The following is an 18,018-nucleotide window of genomic DNA, read 5'->3' as shown; positions in this document are numbered from 1 at the left end:
GTATGTTAAATACTGACGTACGCTGCCATTGCTACGACATGGGATGTTGTTTTGAAATCTGGTAGATATAAGATAGAAAGATTTGTCCACTGGCAAATTGGAAATGCAAAAAGTGCAACTATATACCTACCTCTACGTAAGCAGCAACATAGTTTTTTATAACATAACAGGTGCATAGATATATTCACATTATGTTATGTGATACGAAGGCTCTGCCAAGGGGACTCATAAAGGTTCTCTTTAACGGATATTTGAGGCAATTAAGCGACAAATCAGAGGGTACCGTTCTACCGACTCAATGACACACAGGTGTATCGGCTTCCGGAATAACAAGTAATTCAGCTCTCTCTCTCTCTCTCTCAGCCTTCCGTAGTCCACTGTTGGACATAGGCCTCTCCTAACGATCGCCACCCCAAACGGTCACCCGCCATCTGCATCCAGCGGCTTCCCGCTACCTTCCGCAGATCATCAGACCAACGGGTTGGGGGGCGACCGACACGCCGTTTGCCGACACGGGGTCTCCACTCCAGAACCTTTCTACTCCAGCGGTCGTCGGCTCTGCGGGCTACGTGGCCAGCCCATTGCCATTTCAGCGTGCTAATCCTTTTGGCTATGTCGGTAACTTTAGTTCTCCTGCGGATTTCTTCATTACGAATCCTATCTCGCAGGGACACGCCTAACATAGCCCTTTCCATAGCACGCTGAGCAACTCTGAGCTTGTGGATAAGCCCTTTGGTGAAGCACCACGTCTCGGCTCCGTAAGTCATCACTGGCAACACGCACTGATTGAAAACTTTTGTTTTCAGACACTGAGGTATGTTTTCAGTGAAGATGTGTCGTAATTTCCCGAACGCTGCCCATCCGAGTTGGATTCTACGAGCTACCTCTTTATCGAAGTTGGATTTACCTAATCGGATCACTTGTCCTAGGTAGGGATACTGATCAACAACTTCGATGGTGACACCTCCTACAGTTACGGGCGATGATGAAACATGTTCGTTCGACATGACCTTTGTCTTGTCCATGTTCATTTTTAGCCCAACTTGTTTAGAGGCATCATTGAGGTCTGTGAGCATTTCGCCCAACTCCTCCAGCGTTTCCGCCATAATAACTATGTCATCAGCAAATCGTAGATGAGAGATATATTCGCCATTGACGTTAATGCCCAGTCTTTTCCACTCTACAAGCTTAAAAACATCTTCCAGTGCACAGGTGAACAGTTTCGGAGAAATAACATCTCCCTGTCTCACGCCCCTTTGCAACTGGATCGGTTTTGTGCTATGTGCTATGTAATTCAGCTAGTTTAAATCAATTTCCTTGGCCCTTAATTTTGCTATAAGTCCTCTTTTTGATTATTAATGTTGGTGTTGCCAACAGAAATATATTTTACAATTTTTTGGAGGAACTATAGAGATTTAAGGAATGATTGATGAAGGATTTAAAGGAAAGGGAACAATCAAATGTGTTGTATGTTGTATGTATGTTATTGAAAAAGCAACTATTTTTTGAACTGTTGAACTGTTTTTCAAATTCATAAATGCAAATTTTTATTCCTCAACGGTAGTCATAAAGTATCAACGTTTCGAAGATTAGCACCCTTTCATAACGTTACATTGCGTCTGCGCATTCCAAGATGGCGACGTATAAAGAACCGTTGCGTCCGTCAAAAATTTAAATGAACTCTTCTCGAACCGATCCACATTTCGTTATAAAAAGGAACAGTTGCAATACTTCACGAGGCACTAATATGTAGTGTGAAAGCCTGAATTAGTCCGAGGTTATGAGAATACGGTCATTATTCCGAAAAAACTGTATATTCTCTAATTAGTGCACACACAGAAGTACATAGTTAGTTTAAAATCTACCTACAAAATATATATATATATCATTGAACGTGTTACATAATGGAATTCCTATCGTTAATACTTATTTATTTATTTATTTAATACTTTATTGCACAAATATAACATAAGTGTACAAAAGGTGGACTTAATGCTAAAAGCATTTTCTACCAGCCAACCTACAGGAGGTACAAGAAAACAAGTAGAAAGGTGCAAAAAAAAAAAAAAAAAGAAACAGGAAAAACTAAATATAGTCACTAGATAATTAAATTAATAGAAATACATAAAATATACTTACATATTATACTATACTTATGTCCTTTAGGTAGTAACAAGAGCAATATAAAAAAAAAAACACAAAAAATATTGAATAGAAAACAACAAAAACGTGTGATTGTAAATTATGACTTAATTTCTGTCCACTTTATCACTATTACGTCAATCGCCAAAGCAAAGAATTGAATAATAATCGTAACATTTGTGATTTTGATTTGTCACACAGCCTTCACATAGTAAACAGGCCAGAGTAAACGGAAACCTGTATTTAAGTAAAAAATATCAATTGAGCACTTAATATCAACTTGTACAACAGTTTTACTAAAATGCTTTAGTTTATTTGCTGTCATGTGGTCGAGATTCCGGATAGATACAGTCGAGAATACCATTCGAGTTTTTATTGAGTGTAATATCATTTAGAAATGTTGACTCTTTTAAAATAAATACCTTAGTGTAATGTTCCGTTCTAATTAGGATAGGAAGGATATTCTAAGTGATATTTAAAATATAATTAAAAAAGATAGTGATTAACACTTGAAGCGACAAATAGTCGTAAAATGAAAGGGACAGCCAAAATTATACTTAATAGAGCATTGAAATTAATGACCGTAGTACACGGCCGAAAGTGAAGTTAAAACCTCCAACATTACTGCTAATTCCAAAACATAACCATTTGCAGTAGAAAACTATATAATGCAGACGTTATACAAACTTACTATACTAAAAAATAATATAAGTATAGCAAATGAAAATGTCAATCCCGCCAATCAGCAAAGACCTTCTCAAGAGGATGGCAACAACAAAATATTTGCACTATTATCGGCAGACTACGAAACCAGTTTTCTTAAAGTTGGCGCCAAAAGTATGCGTCAAAATGTTGGAATTTGAAATATTTCGCACCAAATGTTGTTCTATATTGATCGAAAACATCCTTAATGGTCCAGCGGCAGTAGAAATAAATGCGTCGCGTCGTGGAATATTTTATAATTTAACGAATTAACATAATTCCGGTAAATGGAAAACAACTCGACAGTTAATGCACGTGGATCATGGCAAACAATTTGGAATACCTACAAAGACAAAACTTGTAGAATCAAAAAATATTTTAAAATCCGTAAGCCGTAATTATTCCAAGAAACCAAATTTAAATTTTAACCTTACTCTATGACTAATAGACGATAATTATCTGTAGCACAGTCCAACGATAATTATGAACAAAAAGGGAAGAACTAAAACCGCAAAACACCCCATTTTACCACAAACAAAACTGAAGCAGTTTCTGAGGGCAAAAACCGCAGAAACGGTAAAGAAACATAATAGATCAACAAAACGAAAGCTGAATTTCCAATTATTCCGAAACTAGTGATTCTGACATTGATATTAGAGCAAAAAATGTTAAGCAACAGAGAAAAATTGCAGCTGCAAATTCTTAGCAACACTACTGCGTTGCATTTGCATCGTAAGTTTCACTATTTGGGAGTAACCATTAAGATCCTAAGACACAACTGGTTGAAATGTCACCTGTGAATTTTGATGCTGCAATGAAACCCTTTGGCATCTCCAAAGGGTTTCATTGCACGCAAAGGTCAAGACTGAAGCAGATGACTTAGAAGCTTGTCGCATGAATGCTTTTATACCTTGACGTTGAATGAAAAGAACAGGATAAGCAACGAACTATAAGAGTACTTGAAAGCTTGCCACACACACGGTATTCCAAACATTTCCAAAAAAAATACTCAGTACGAACAAAGCACTAAGTTGTCGTGATTGTTTATGTTAAAACGCGAAAAGTTTCCGAAAATAATCCAGCGGCCTTAAAGGCAAGGCGGTCAAGTAGGCTCTCGGACATTGTGTTACATAACTTAAGTGGACAGACGACGCCAGGATTATCTGGCGCCGAAGAAACTGTAACCTTAACATGAAACCTCATCCTTTTTAATAACCTCTTAAATTCCACGCGAATACCGGCACAATGCAAGGAAGACTTTCTTTTGCCATAAACACTTGTCCATTCCATTTCCTTTTACGGCTTTAATAAAATGATCTCTTTATTTCAGTTTATAAATACATTGGATTCATAATAGATTACAATGTGTATTGAATGGAGGTGGAATGTAGATACTATAATATTTTTATGCACGAGAGCAAACATAAATTATGAATGAAAGTACAGATCCAGATGGTAAATTCTTCTTGGAAACTGAATAGTTCAAATTGGCATAAATAACACGACATCGACGAATATAGCGTTTCATTGATCATCAAATTCAAAACAATGGAATGGTCTAAACCCAAAACAAACGCTGCAGAAAGCAAGGAGTTGATAACTTTATGACGTCTTAAACGCCGACCTCCTTACACATTTGTCGAGAAACCTTGTAAGCTGCCAGTGTCAAGTTACCGGCTCACAGGAAAAGTTATAAAACTTATATGAACTGGCGAGACGACGACGACGACGCATCCTCAGCGCCCACGAGTCGTGGAATGCGGCGCCGACGCGAAGCCTTAAAAAAATACAGCCACCGGAATTTGGATTACTGCCTGAATGTCCCCATTTATTTTACGGCAAAAAAGTCTGAGAGAAAATGCATTAACCATGATGAATGTTGGTATTGTTATTACGCAGAAATGTTATCAATGACTGCATAGACGTCACAAAGTGCAGAGATCGCACAATTATAGTCCCGTTTTCCTGCTATCACGCCGACCACAACAATACGAGCTAAGGCGCTAGCATCAGCATTTTAAAATTCAAAGTAAACATAAACAACATTGGCTGAACGCCAGATTCGGGATGCTAAGCCGCGAGCAATTCCAAGATCCGGGTTGGTCTTTTTAAAATTCTAATCGAGAAAAGGTCCTTTACGGGCGGCAGCTGCAGAGATGCATCCGACAACGAAATGCAAACGAGGTGGATCCCGTTCGACGGAGGAATTCGGGGCCGCGATGTCGACCTTCGGAGGACGCGGCGGGCCGATGACTCGCCGGCTTCTTACGCAACTGATCACCGGCTATCTATGCGACCGGCGAACTCAAACGCTAACCTCATCGAGTACTAATAGAGGCATAACGGTCGCCGCACATCCGCATAGGCGAAGGCATTAGGGATCTCCCATCGTTTATTATCAATAGGTGTTTGTGTTGTTAGCGGCGCGTGTGTGTGTGTGCGCGCCGGCTGCGCGTGCGTCTACTCGCCGTATTTACGCCGGCGCCCCCTACCACCGCCGCCACTCATGCGCTGCCCGTTTCGCAGTCAACACGTATTCCACGCTGCTCCCTCCACCGGGGCCGACCCTCAGGATTGCCTCCCTCCGGACAGCCACGGCGACAGTTCAAAATGTGCCAGTGACGCTCAAGTGATTTTTTTTTAATTGAAAAAAATAATTTAAAAGACAAAAGTGCAGTGAGAACATTTAGCAGCGACGTGTGATGTGCAGCTTCAACTGCTGAAGAAGTGTTTATACAGCCGCAGCCTCAGCCATAACAGAAAACGTAAGCAGTTATTGTTTACAAACAGCGCTTCCTTGTCATGTGTTGGTTAGGCAGGCGGGTGGTGCAAGCTGGTGGGTCTACGTCCAGGGTCCCCGACCCAGATCCCACGAGCCACCAGGCGGAGACAATACTGCAGAACAATGCAGGCTCTCGTATCACGACACAATATTAACTTGAATTTCACATAGTCCGCGCAACCTTCGGCATAACGCTCAGTGACGCCGCGAACACTTGTGTGAATGCGAGAACAAAAGCTCACAAAAATGGATTTCTGTACGTACAAATTGAATATGCAATGTGTCTGCAATGTCAAGTCCCACACGCCTCGTTTTATCTAAGCCAGCGCTTTTTGAAAGACGCGCGTAGGATTTCGTGAATCATTGTGTATCGGTGCCCATCTTTGAATGATGGTAATCGATCATTATAATCACCGACACAACGACTCACTTAGCATGTGGCAATAAAATCTTGATTCGATAATAATATCTGAACAACATTAATTATTCAAGAGGAGCAAAGTACGGTTCGTAAATAAAGAAGTGGGGAATCCTTAAGTAGTATTTCCCATGACTGTATAAATAACGGAGATGACAATGTCACACGTACGTCGATCTGAAGTGAGCATTACGTGACCACATCACTATTTCACACAACACTCCAAATCTGCCGTGTAATCGAACTTAGCGGAAATCGATCCAAGTGCCCGAACAGTTACACAAAAACACCACACGGATCTGCATTTATTACGAATATTTTATTACTAATTTATATACCTATGTATAAACGTTAATAATTGTTCGTTTACTTATGGCTCAGGTGAATTTGTGCTTAAGTAAGGTCGCGAATATCTTAATGAAAGTATCGACTGCCAGTGTTGGAAAGTTGTTCCATGTGCAATGACATAACTTGTGCATGCATCTCTTCTACATGTGACTTTTAGAAGCAAAGCTCGAGCTTTACTTAGAAACTCGTTACAAAATAAAGACATCAGCAGAATTTCACATCACTATGGTGTGTGAACATCTATGTAGAACAAAACATGATAATCGTGTATGAAAAATTTCATTGAAATAAGCCACGAAAAAAAATACCAAACAAGCTAGAGGAACTAACAAAAAAATATGACTTTTAAATATCCGTGAGTATAAAAACAAGTCGGCAACGTTGATGAATGATGTCAGCACAATAAACCTTTGATCGAAATCAAAACACAAAAGTCCCAGGAATTTATTACAGTACAAACAGATCCTTAATAACTATTCTGTTTGTATCTCACCTTTGTTTTAGACGCGGAAGTGGCAATTTCGTACGGCCGAGAAAAACCCACAACTTCATACACAGTCATAAGTCATAAGGTTCTCTTACATTCATCGCTATGTACAGCACGAAAGTACGCAAAAAAATTCCGTACCAATCGTGACATGCTAATAAAATAAGTGACAAACTATTTTGGCCACTCACAAATACAATATCATATCTACAAAAAAGTTCCGTCAGTTCTCTTTATAATATTTTGCAAATTATGTGCCTGCATACAGCGGTTCATATTGTGTGAACCCGGTGACTCGATTGTTGTTCACCTTCTTTCCTTTATAATACGGAAAAGCATAAACATAATGCTAGTAGGTGAAGCATTTCCGTAAGGCTGATATCTGCCAGAAAGACATGAATAACTAGTAACTGTAAAAATAACCTCCTGACAAATACGTCCACATCCGACTGTTAGGTATCACCTTTTGCCAAGAATTGCAATTTACGATATCCTCCGAAAGGAGTGACTCAAATTAGTCGCAAAATTATAGAGTACCCCGCCATGTATAAAAGCGTCTATGACACGGCACTATCCGGTGGGCATGTTGACGAAAATGTCCGACCTCGCTCCATTTCACATGACGCCGTTTGCACCGAATAAGCATAACTCCAGTAACGAGCCAGATAATGCATTGCTAAATAAAACGCGGGACAAGGCCGCGACGACAAACAAACATAATTGTTACAAAAACATGACGATAATACAGCAGATGCGCCCAAGAGCGTGAAATTGTTGGCTCTAGATAAGGACTCTTTACACCTGTCCACACTAGGTAACGGTACAGTAACAAGCACACAACAACAGGTGGAAACAAATGTTAAAATAAATTCATGTATTTGAGACGGCGTAGAACGATTGCATCATACCGAACTCGGTCCGGTTCCAAACGAGACAGTAAACTGGAATTGCATCGATAAAAAGCCGCGGGTAAAAAAGAAAACACACAAACGGATCGGTCCAGCAAATTGAGATTAAGCAAAAAATATGATTATACCCACTGTGCCATGTCACGACGTGAAACAAAAACCCTAGATGGATTATAATATGCTAACCACGACCAAAGTTTATTCCAGTCGATATAATTGTGGTCGCTATTAACGTTTTCTCGTTTCATCTAGACAAGGTCTGTGAAAATCATGGAACAGAGAAAACAATGTACAAAAACACAGTGTGTGGGTTTTAAACGTGTAGCAACATAATTGTCGCTAACGATAGAACAATTGTAGATACAGTGATCCAAAAAAACTTTGCAATAGAATAGGTAGAGTGGATCTGGCGTAGCACCCTTGGCAAACGAAAAGCGAACGCCTTGAGAAATAATTGTGTGTAAAACTTATCGGAAAAGATATCTAAACGGTAGTTGCTCAAATGTTGCGAAAGATAAATATTAAAAATTAGCTTTCCTCGCACGACTTGCACTGAAGGACCGGGCGCAACTGCGAAGGTTGCCTATTATCCGCTACGCTCCGAAAACCACCAAAAGGTAGCACTTGAGCCGTTGTAAAATTTTGAAACGTATTGCGAAAGAAATTCCTCATATTAAACAACAATATAGAACTAACTAATAGGTGCAATTATCTATCTCAAATCAGCTAATTGATGTTTACTTCACCGCTTACAGCAATCTCGTAACATCCTTTGCATTTCTCTGATAGCACCGGCCACAGTTTGCGTACAAACATCTTGATACGCCAAGCGTAAAAATAATCAAAACATTGTTATTATGATTATACTACAACATACCATAGTGCGGCAAACTGTGTTAATTGAAGCTTACCTGTAACAAAAAAATGAACTAGTTAGTGACGGTTCACGAAAACTAAATTGTTTTTAAGAGCGCAACGAAACGACAAGCGTTGCCGAAATCCGTTCATTAAATTAAGAAAATAAAATAAAAGTTCAACAAGTTAACAAGCTGGGGGCACACGTAAGAGACATTTGTAAGTTGTAGGTTCATTTTGAAAATTATCAAGATGAGGTAATAACAATTACGGTGGATGACACGAAAGCGAATAACTGGCCGTTACATGGAAGATTACGTACAATCATAGCAGATCCACTCTGTGAAATTACGAAACAAAGAAACATGAAAGTCGTAGAACTTAAGAAAAGAAAGCGTGGTCATAGACAAATCACTCCATGTGTACGTTAAACAAAGGCCGCACTGCATTCAAACGCACAGCTGAGAAATTGGAATAGTCAGAATCCACTGTTATGGCAACATTAGATAACCGCTTCCTCTTTATCTAAATATCAAGGCCGGCTTTATTGTCTTAAATAATATTAAGATGACAATTCTGGCTTATATAAAACTTAGTTTCATGCGGAAGCAGTATAAATATTTCAACGAGATGAATAGGTGCGAAGGTTATTGTTTCCTAAGACTCTCGAGTCAAGGGTGGGATATCTCAACAGATATTTGCAATGCAATAATTCTTGAAAAAGCTGCAGCATTGAAAAATACGCGACAGTCATTCTTTGCCTTTTAAAGGATAAGAATTCAATAATGCTGTTAACAAAATGCAACAAATAAGCAACCTTGTCTATTTTACATATACAATAAATCATAGAGCTTTGTACAATGGGCGCATGACATATACATTGGAACACGCGGGCATTTCACGTCGAGGCTGCGCGCGTGCCCGGCGCACGATCGACACAGTCACGACTGACTAAATTGGATCAATTTTTTAACGCTGACCTTAGCATGCCACAACAAATAAAACAATAATTGATGACAACGGCCAAGTAAAAAAAGACATTAAAGTTATACCGCGATTAAATAGCGGACACATTACAAAAGGGTCGTGTCTAAAACGTAAAAGACCGTAAAAATATAGTGCCGTAAATTGATAATTAAAGCATAACTCAAAACTAAGTGCGTATGAAGTAAGGTTAAGTGTAACTGTTGCCCAATCTTCCGATGTTACAATACAATAAAATTGGAAGTGGGTTTAGAGAGGGAGTCTGAAAATTATATAGATAACTATTATTAGAATTAAAACACATAAGATTATAGATACCCGAAGACGATGCTAGCAAATACAATGAATCCCACATTAGCGGCAAGGTTGAGGGACCCTCGCGAGAATTACAATAAAACTATACAATACGCTAACAAGCGTATGCAGAAACCGGCTGCAAATCGGTCAAATGACATAAACCTCGTCAATTTATCCGTCTCGGATAAACTAAGAACATGCTAACAAAATGTAAACAGGTTGTGTGATGTGCTCGCCTTGACATAGACGTACTCCATGACAATTATTACAAGTACAGCCGTAACCGTGACACTATTCCTTAGAATCATCGATTCATTAATAGATAGCGCTATAAACAATAGCAACAAACTGATTGGTATTCGCACAGTCGGAGCAACGATTAAACGTATTAATTTCGATTCATTAGCAAGGACTGCGGTAGGTTTCGAAAGCGAAAATAGATTCGATACAAACAAAGGAGAATAAATCGATACGGGTAGGAACAAAAGCCTGCTGGATTATATCGCAATGGGCATGGAGAATGAGAGGAGCGATAATAAGGTTGTAGATCAATCAGTGGCAGACGGCACGCGCGGCGCAGCGCCTAATGGCTGTGTTGCGAGCGGCTCATTACCCTAACGCTTCGATACGGTTACCTTTGCCAACTTTTAGCGTAATTGATACTGAAGTCGTGGTTTTGCTTACTTTACCAAGTGCGTAAGAATGTAACGGCCGAAACGGCCCGCCCGAGGGGCTCAATGCCACGTGCTACAGTTTCGAAAGCAACAAACACTGCGACAAACTGGCACGCGTGCATAACCCGATAATAATTATTGGCGATCGAATATGTTGCACAATTTCGATCTCTTTATGTCTAACGGACGATAAAAAACGCTACGGTGTCCGCCTACAGCCACCGGATAAAAGGAGTGGCGCTAGTTAATCATAATGTAATGGTCTAATGGTACGTGTACAAATACGCGGTAAATAAATGCAGTTGTGCGTAGGATCTGACGATGTCTTTCCGTGAGCTCAAGGAGATCAATGCATGCAATTACAGCTTACGGCCGCGGCTAATGTAACCGACCCTATTTTGTACTAGAATTCTATAATTACGGAAATTGCTACCCCACACAATATTGATTCTGATCATTTTACTGACGGAAGCCCAGCTACAATTTATAACCGAGGATACAATTTATTTATAGAAGTATAAATGAATAAATAAAATACAAACTGTACGTAAAGGATAAATTAAGAATAGGTCATAAATTACTCCAACTAGGTAGGTAGGTACTCAATCGATTCGAATGGAAAGTTTATACCAACATGAAACGAGGGTACAGAGACAAAGGATCCTGGTGTCTGTTAGTGGTTGGAAAGCGGCCGAGGTCCGAGCTCTGAATACAAATCGTCAACAATGCATCACCGGTGTCCCAACTCCCCGCGCATGCGCATGCGACAAGTGAAAGAGTTACACTCAATCTTGAACAGTTGGGAAAGCCTCGAGACGTGTGGCAATACGCAAAGCTTTAACCGACATTTAACTGGCCAGCACCGAAAGGGTCGGCCGAAGGGAAACATTAAAACAATGTAGAACTGGGGTTTTGTTTATCGAGGGCGCGCCAGACACGAGCTCCGCATTGTCGGGGCGGCGACACTCCCAAACCACCGGTTGGTTAATGACTACAAGTTTTGGTACTGACCGCAAAAAAACGCGGGCACCTTGCCGATACAAGGCCGAGCCTTGTCTTAGTTTTCCATCGCCATGCCACTGCGCTCGACAATACTCTCGCTTGTTAAACCAGAATGAGCTGGTTTTAGTAATTGTTACTTTTTTAACAACCGAAGGCCGACCGGCCAGTGTAGATGCACTCAGCGAAGATGCGCTAAATGCAAATGTCAAAACATATTCAATGCAGCCGATGCGTGTGCTAAATGAACTTTAAACAAATGGTTGCTATTGCGAAATGGTCGGCGGAATATAGTTCATTTGTTGCCGATATATTGTTAGTCGGAATATTATCGGATTCGGAAAGCAAACAGCCGGTGGGCGTTGCACAAGCGTTGCCACACCGCCGCGGCAGGGACACACGGCGTCTATTATCCACCTCAAGGCTACCATGACTCACAAGCCCAATTATTCTACTCAAAATCTCTAGCTTCCGACCCAGACGGTACTTCACCTGACACCTGCGAATTGTCCCATAAGTCAGAAGGCGAAATGGCACAGTAACCTATTCGGGCAATACCATTCGCGTCGGTCTACCGGCTACAATCGAAACCAATTAAAGAGTCGATAGATAGAGCCCAGTTTTGCAAGGCACGCGACTGGAGCCGCCCTCGGTTGCTCTAGTTTATCGGCTCCGCGCCGGTATACTTTCAGTACATGGTTAGGACAATTACAATCCGCTCGTGGCTGTTTTATCGAAGGCAAAATCGAGTTAGGTGACCGTGCCTTTCACGGACCCCGCCGGACACGCCTCTATACTAGCGCCTTCGCCGCCCTAACGGCTCCGGATCGCTCGCGCTCACTGCATTATTACTCTCGATCTCGAAACACTTTCGCCTCGCATGCACTTTTTACTCATTGCACCATCCAACATGTCAACGTCTCTCCCACACACGGCTGTCATGGTTGAAAACATAATCGTCACTCACTCAAGACGAGCCCAGATAAGTGACACATTGAGCCGTGATAATCTAAACTGAGATTCGTGACTTCAATTGGATGATTACATTACATGACTCGTGCTGAGCGAAATTGAAAAATTATCCGATTATTGTTTCAAAACTCTTGTCGATTTCTACGCCATTAGTGGTCGAGCTTAATAGTCATTTCACCAGACCTTTATTTGAGGTACAGTAATGGTCTAAAGTCTAAACAATGCGCTGCTTTAGGGACTATTGTTTACCGATTTTAATTTGCGCATGACATTTCGTGTTTTCGTATTAAGGTTTTGCGGCCGACGATTTCGGTGGCCACTTGCCATTCAGTTTGCAGTGAAACGTCTGAATCTCAATGTCACGTCGTTCGGAGGTGGTCACCGTGTTAAGTGTTATAAGGCGGGGGGCGGCGCGCGGCGCGCCAGTGTCTGAACTTCACCCAACGTTTTTGTTTCCGTCGATCGGTCCTTTCACTTCGTGTTGTCGCATGAGAATTATACGCCGCGCGAATTTTTAGATGAGTTGCCCTCTCGATTGTGTTTTAATTTTTACCTGTGTGTGTGACGTCAGTGACGTGTGGCTAACGGGTGTGTTATACTGTTTCAGATGGTGGTGTGGGCGGTGGGCGTGGTGCTGCTGGCGTGCGCGGCGGCGGGCAGCGTGCTGGCGCCCACGTACGCGCTGCCGCCGGCGTCGTTCCCGCGCGACCGCGCCGCCGAGCGAACGGTGCGCCGCCTCGTCGGCGGACACCTCAAGATCAAGCCCGACTACGGCGATCCCGCGAAAAACTCGTTCGGGAACGACCAGAAGAGCGAGAGCGGCAAGTTCTTGGGCGTCGTGGTCGCGCAGGAACACGTCGGCTGGAACCAGGGCGTGTGGGACGACGGCATGCTCATGTCCAGCGCCGGCGAGGGTAAAGACAAGCCCGGAAAGAGCAGGGAGGAGGACGAGGACAAGAAGACGCTGTCCGACCAGGTCGCCGAGGGGAAGTACGGCCTCATACAGAATGAGATATTCGCCAAGAACCCCAAGCGGCCGGGCATCGTCAGCTACGAACCGAACCCCGAGACGAGGTCGAAAGATAACCTGCAGACGCTCGGAGGCCTCAAGAAAGAGGAGATATGGCTCGCGGAGGACCACTTGCTCGTGCTGAAGGGCGGTTCGTTCCCGGAGAGGACGAAGGAGGCCGACAAGCGGCCGTGGCCCGCTATTGACGACTACGAGGCTCCCCGAAGGCAAGTAAAGCTCCCGCAAAAGCCGCGAGTGCCTCCGCCCTTTCCAGTACAACTCTCCGACGACGGACCGCTCGTCTTCCTCACGCCAAACGGTAGTGTCCCTGCGGCCGTATTCCCTCCCTTCCCTCCGGGACAAGGCGAAGGCTCTGTTCCTGCTCCGCCATTCCCATTCCCGCCTGGAGCGCCCCACCCCGCGGGTGACTATCAAGGAAACTCTTCTGCCGGGGGAGCGCCGTTCCCAAATTCTCCGTTCCCATTCCTTCCTGGGAATGCGAGCGAAGGACCCTTCCCCTTCCCGCCCTCCATGAACGCCTCTTTTCCAGAAGGTTTCCCACCGGGCGCGGCCTTCCTCCCCCCGCCGAGCAACCAGTCCGACCTGTACGACGAAGACGACCCTTCGATCTACTATCCGCCGCCCTACAATTTTTCCTACCGCGCTGAGTACAACAACCGCGTGCCGGCCGGCCCGCTCGTGCCCGGTATCGTGCTGCCACCGCCGCCCGACTTCTTTGCACCGCTCGAGGAGAAGTCCACGACCACTGAGACTGTGACGTCAGCCAAGCCGGTCACCACGACCTCGTACATGAGGGTGAAGCCCCTGAAGCCGCGGCCGAGCCCGACGCCGGCGGTGCGCAAGCCGTACAAGCCGAGACCAACTACAACATCAGAGTCTCCGCAGACCGAGGCGCCTACCACCGCCACGGTGCCTCCCACTGTCGAGATCGTGACGTCACCACGGCCAAGGCCACCGCAAAGAGTTGTGCAAATCCCGTCGAGGACACCTATACACGTGCAGAACCTACCCGAAGTGGTTATCAGACCAAAGACAGAGAAACCAGTGTACAAGTCCAGAACGAAACTGACTTCCAAACCGCTGTCTGTGTCTGTCATCTACGACGAGCCTCAATATGAAGCTAAACCACCGTCAATATCCGAGAAGCCATACATAATTTACAGTGTGCCGGACAAAACGCAAAGTGATATCGCGGACAATTTAGTGACATCCACTCCCGTGCCATTGAGAGCGTACTACTCGAACTCGCCCAGTGTCGAAGTGCCCACGACGAAGCTGCAGCCCGTGTACAACAGGAAGCCTACAGAGAACTCAGTGGCTTCATTCTACTTCTATGACGAACAACCTAAGACTTCCCCTAGTCCATCACCGTACTACGACGGCAGAAACTACTACAAGGCACTACCACTCCCAGTGAATCAAGCGCCTGCTCAGAATCAGAACGTAAACCAGCAGAACGGTTTCAACCCACCCATTGACGTAGCATACGGGTCATTCGACCAAGCCGATGCCTTATTCTTGTGGCCGCAAAAGCAAGGCCCTCACACGCTAACACAGGAGTACTTCAGCATTCAGAAGCCGCGGCAACAGAACTACATCCAACAACAGCCGAAACAACGGCCAGACTTCTACCAACAGATCGCCGACATTCAGCAAACGTTCGACTTGTTCACGACGACCAGACCCAAGTCGTATTCGCACCGCCCGCACGCTCACAACGCTCACAAGCCCAAGGCCATCACGTCGCGGCCAGTCTACCAGTTCAGCTATCAGTCCAAGCCGCGGCAGGAGCTGTCGTTCCGCGCGCCCAAGCTGGACCCTGAACCTTTCAGGCCGATGGTCAGCTACAGCCGCCCGCTCAACCACGGAAACGACTTCAACGCCATCCTGCCGTCACCCTCCCCTGGCTACCACCAGCAGTACTTGATCGAAAACGTCAAAGTCTCAACAGAATCTCCGACCTCGAGCAGATATTACCCTAAAACGAGGACGAGGGAGGACGACTACGACGACGCACCAGTGAAAGAGGTGAGGAACAGTCAGAAGAAGAACCGAAACCACATTCCGGTGCAAAACGACAAGCCGTCCGCCCAGTTCAACGGCCCCGTGAGCTCGACGGCCAGCCCGGTCAGCCACGGCTATTATACTCAACAGGACGAGAGGTACTTCGACGACCTCACCAAGAGCTCCTTCGACGTTTTCGGCAAGAAAATCGAAGGCAGCGACCACGACGCGAGCGGGCTGGGCGTGACGCCGCCGCTGGGCACCGTGCGCACGCCCATCGACAACAACATCAATCTACAGTATGCGTATGACTTCGTGGACACTCAGAGCCCTAACCCGCCCACGCTGGACCGGGACACTGTCATAAACGACCGCTTCCCGCGCCCGCCCGTCCACTCAGAGAGCGAGCCCGTCAACCAGAAGACTCACAGCCAACTGGTCCAGCAACAGAAGCCTCCTTCCCTAGCGGACGACACGCTAGTGAACGACAGACTGCCGCGGCCGTCCATCAACCCCGACAGCGAGTTCATCCCCATACCCAACCCCGGGTACAGAACTGCCCAGCAGTACAACATACAGCCGCAAGTGCAGAAGCCTCAGTATGCTGGGGAGCAGTTCGACTTGAACAGACCATCGCTGGGCGGCGACACGGCCGTAAACTACCGGCGCCCTCTACCGCCCATCAACCCAGATGCTGAATGGATCAACCCCGTCAACACCGCTGGTGAAGGCAGGCCGGGCTCCTTCGTCTCATATAGACTACCGGGCGAAGAGGCTCACGTATACTTCTTAACCCCTCAAGCGGCCAATCGCGAGCGGTACAGGGGTCAGGGGTACGGACGGTGAAACCAAAGCTCTAGTCTGACAGCCGCTAGACGGCCCGTGTAAATACAAAGCGCAAATGTGATGATTAAGTGTCCTAAGTAGTGTAAGAAGACTAGCGGGCGACCGCATTGCCATAATATTTAAACTGTTTTAAGTCGTGTGAGGGTTGACGCGAGTGTGGACTAAACGATTATTTATTAACTTATTCCTAAGAGACACTGGTGCATATAATAGTGATAGTTAATTTATTTTATGACAGTATTCACGATGGACTCGAGTATATGATGTGATATGATAAACGAACGCAACGAGTTGCAATCTCTGTAATATAGACTTTGTTATGTAGACAAGACAATAACAAATTGATTGTGATTTTTTTTCTATTTTGTATTACTTTAAAAAGATTGTACATAAACAAGAAACTAATTAAAATGTTTTTTTAATGTATTTATTGTGTTTTATTTACCTATTTACTTTAAGACAGAACTTTGATGCAGGCAACTAAAATACGATAAGGATAGGTACCAGTAGGTACAAGAGATAGGTTACACATTATAGTAACTATCGTCCAAATATGATTAATTCAGAATTCTAATAGCTAATTAGTTCTAAATATAACCAAGTAATCAGCTTAGTAGCAAATCAGTGACAAAATCTAGAGCTGGACCAGGGTTTGTCACTGAGGTAAAAGGATTAGTCAGTTGTTAATCGCCGACTGTCCAGGATAAATTATAAATATGTATACAAGGTACAGTTTATTTGTCCCTAGATTTTGACTGAGATATATTAATTAATCGTTAATGAGAGTCATTATAAAACTATGATATGAAAACATCCTGTATGGCGCCTTTAAATTCATTTTGCTATTTATTACGCATTATAGTAATATTATAGTGGACATACACTTTAATAGTCGTTTATGAGTTTAGTAATTATGTCGTAGTTGGATTATGCAGGATCTAATTTAATTACCATATTAAAACTTAACTTAATTTAGTTAAGTAATTGCACTAATGGTTTATTTGTACGATTTTTCACGTGCATTTTGTGAGGTTGTAGTATGAAGACAATCGACGTATCAAACGCGTGACCTTATAACAGTTGAAATCGACCCCACAAGTAGAAAATCTTCATGTCTATAAGTTATTAATAAACAGAGACCAGTGGCAATCTTTTCGTGGTCTTGTTCACGCCAGTAGAACGTAAACTAGATACTTACGAGCGGTATTGAATGAATTAGCTCTCCTGTATAAGCTCTTTATCACCAGACTGGTGAACCACTGCAGGTTGATGGATCTATATCTAGATTTGTAGGTTTTCTCACCCTGATATCGTTCGCCGTAAGGCCGAAGATATGGGTACACCGTCGAGAAAGGTGAACTTATGTAGTGCGGACATTTGTTAAGTTTAGGGGCAATATTATCTTAAATAAAGAATTAAATAAATAAATAAATATTATTTCACTACACATCTGAGACTACAACTTAACAGGGACAAACTGTAGGTCTACTTCGAGTTTGAAAAATAGTTTGCTGAAAACTAAGAAGTTCCCGTTTTCTCGCATACAAAGTGGCGCCTCTAGCGGAAATTA

The 18,018-nt window shown here is 43.6% G+C and overlaps 2 protein-coding genes across 2 annotated transcripts in view; one reads left to right on the top strand and one right to left on the bottom strand.

Annotated features, from left to right (window-relative positions):
* The window catches only part of LOC105383790 (N-alpha-acetyltransferase 15, NatA auxiliary subunit), a 78,062-nt gene that overhangs the window by 53,470 nt on the left and 6,574 nt on the right, over nt 1-18,018 (bottom strand). The gene's annotated exons all lie outside the window — the stretch shown is intronic.
* On the top strand, nt 5,322-16,874 carry LOC105383789. Its single transcript, XM_011553898.3, has 2 exons — nt 5,322-5,609; nt 13,176-16,874. Exon 2 carries the CDS (start codon nt 13,176-13,178, stop codon nt 16,446-16,448), a length of 3,273 nt encoding a protein of 1,090 aa, XP_011552200.3. The 5' UTR covers nt 5,322-5,609; the 3' UTR covers nt 16,449-16,874.

The sequence above is a fragment of the Plutella xylostella genome, chromosome 14 (genome assembly GCF_932276165.1).
Source record: "Plutella xylostella chromosome 14, ilPluXylo3.1, whole genome shotgun sequence".
Classification (NCBI taxonomy): domain Eukaryota; kingdom Metazoa; phylum Arthropoda; class Insecta; order Lepidoptera; family Plutellidae; genus Plutella; species Plutella xylostella.
Note: the sequence above shows the minus strand (reverse complement) of the source record. Positions and strands in the feature narration are given on the sequence as shown.

Excerpts from the sequence above, each read along its gene's own strand:
- LOC105383789 (XM_011553898.3), top strand. The coding sequence starts at position 13,176 with ATGGTGGTGTGGGCGGTGGGCGTGGTGCTGCTGGCGTGCGCGGCGGCG.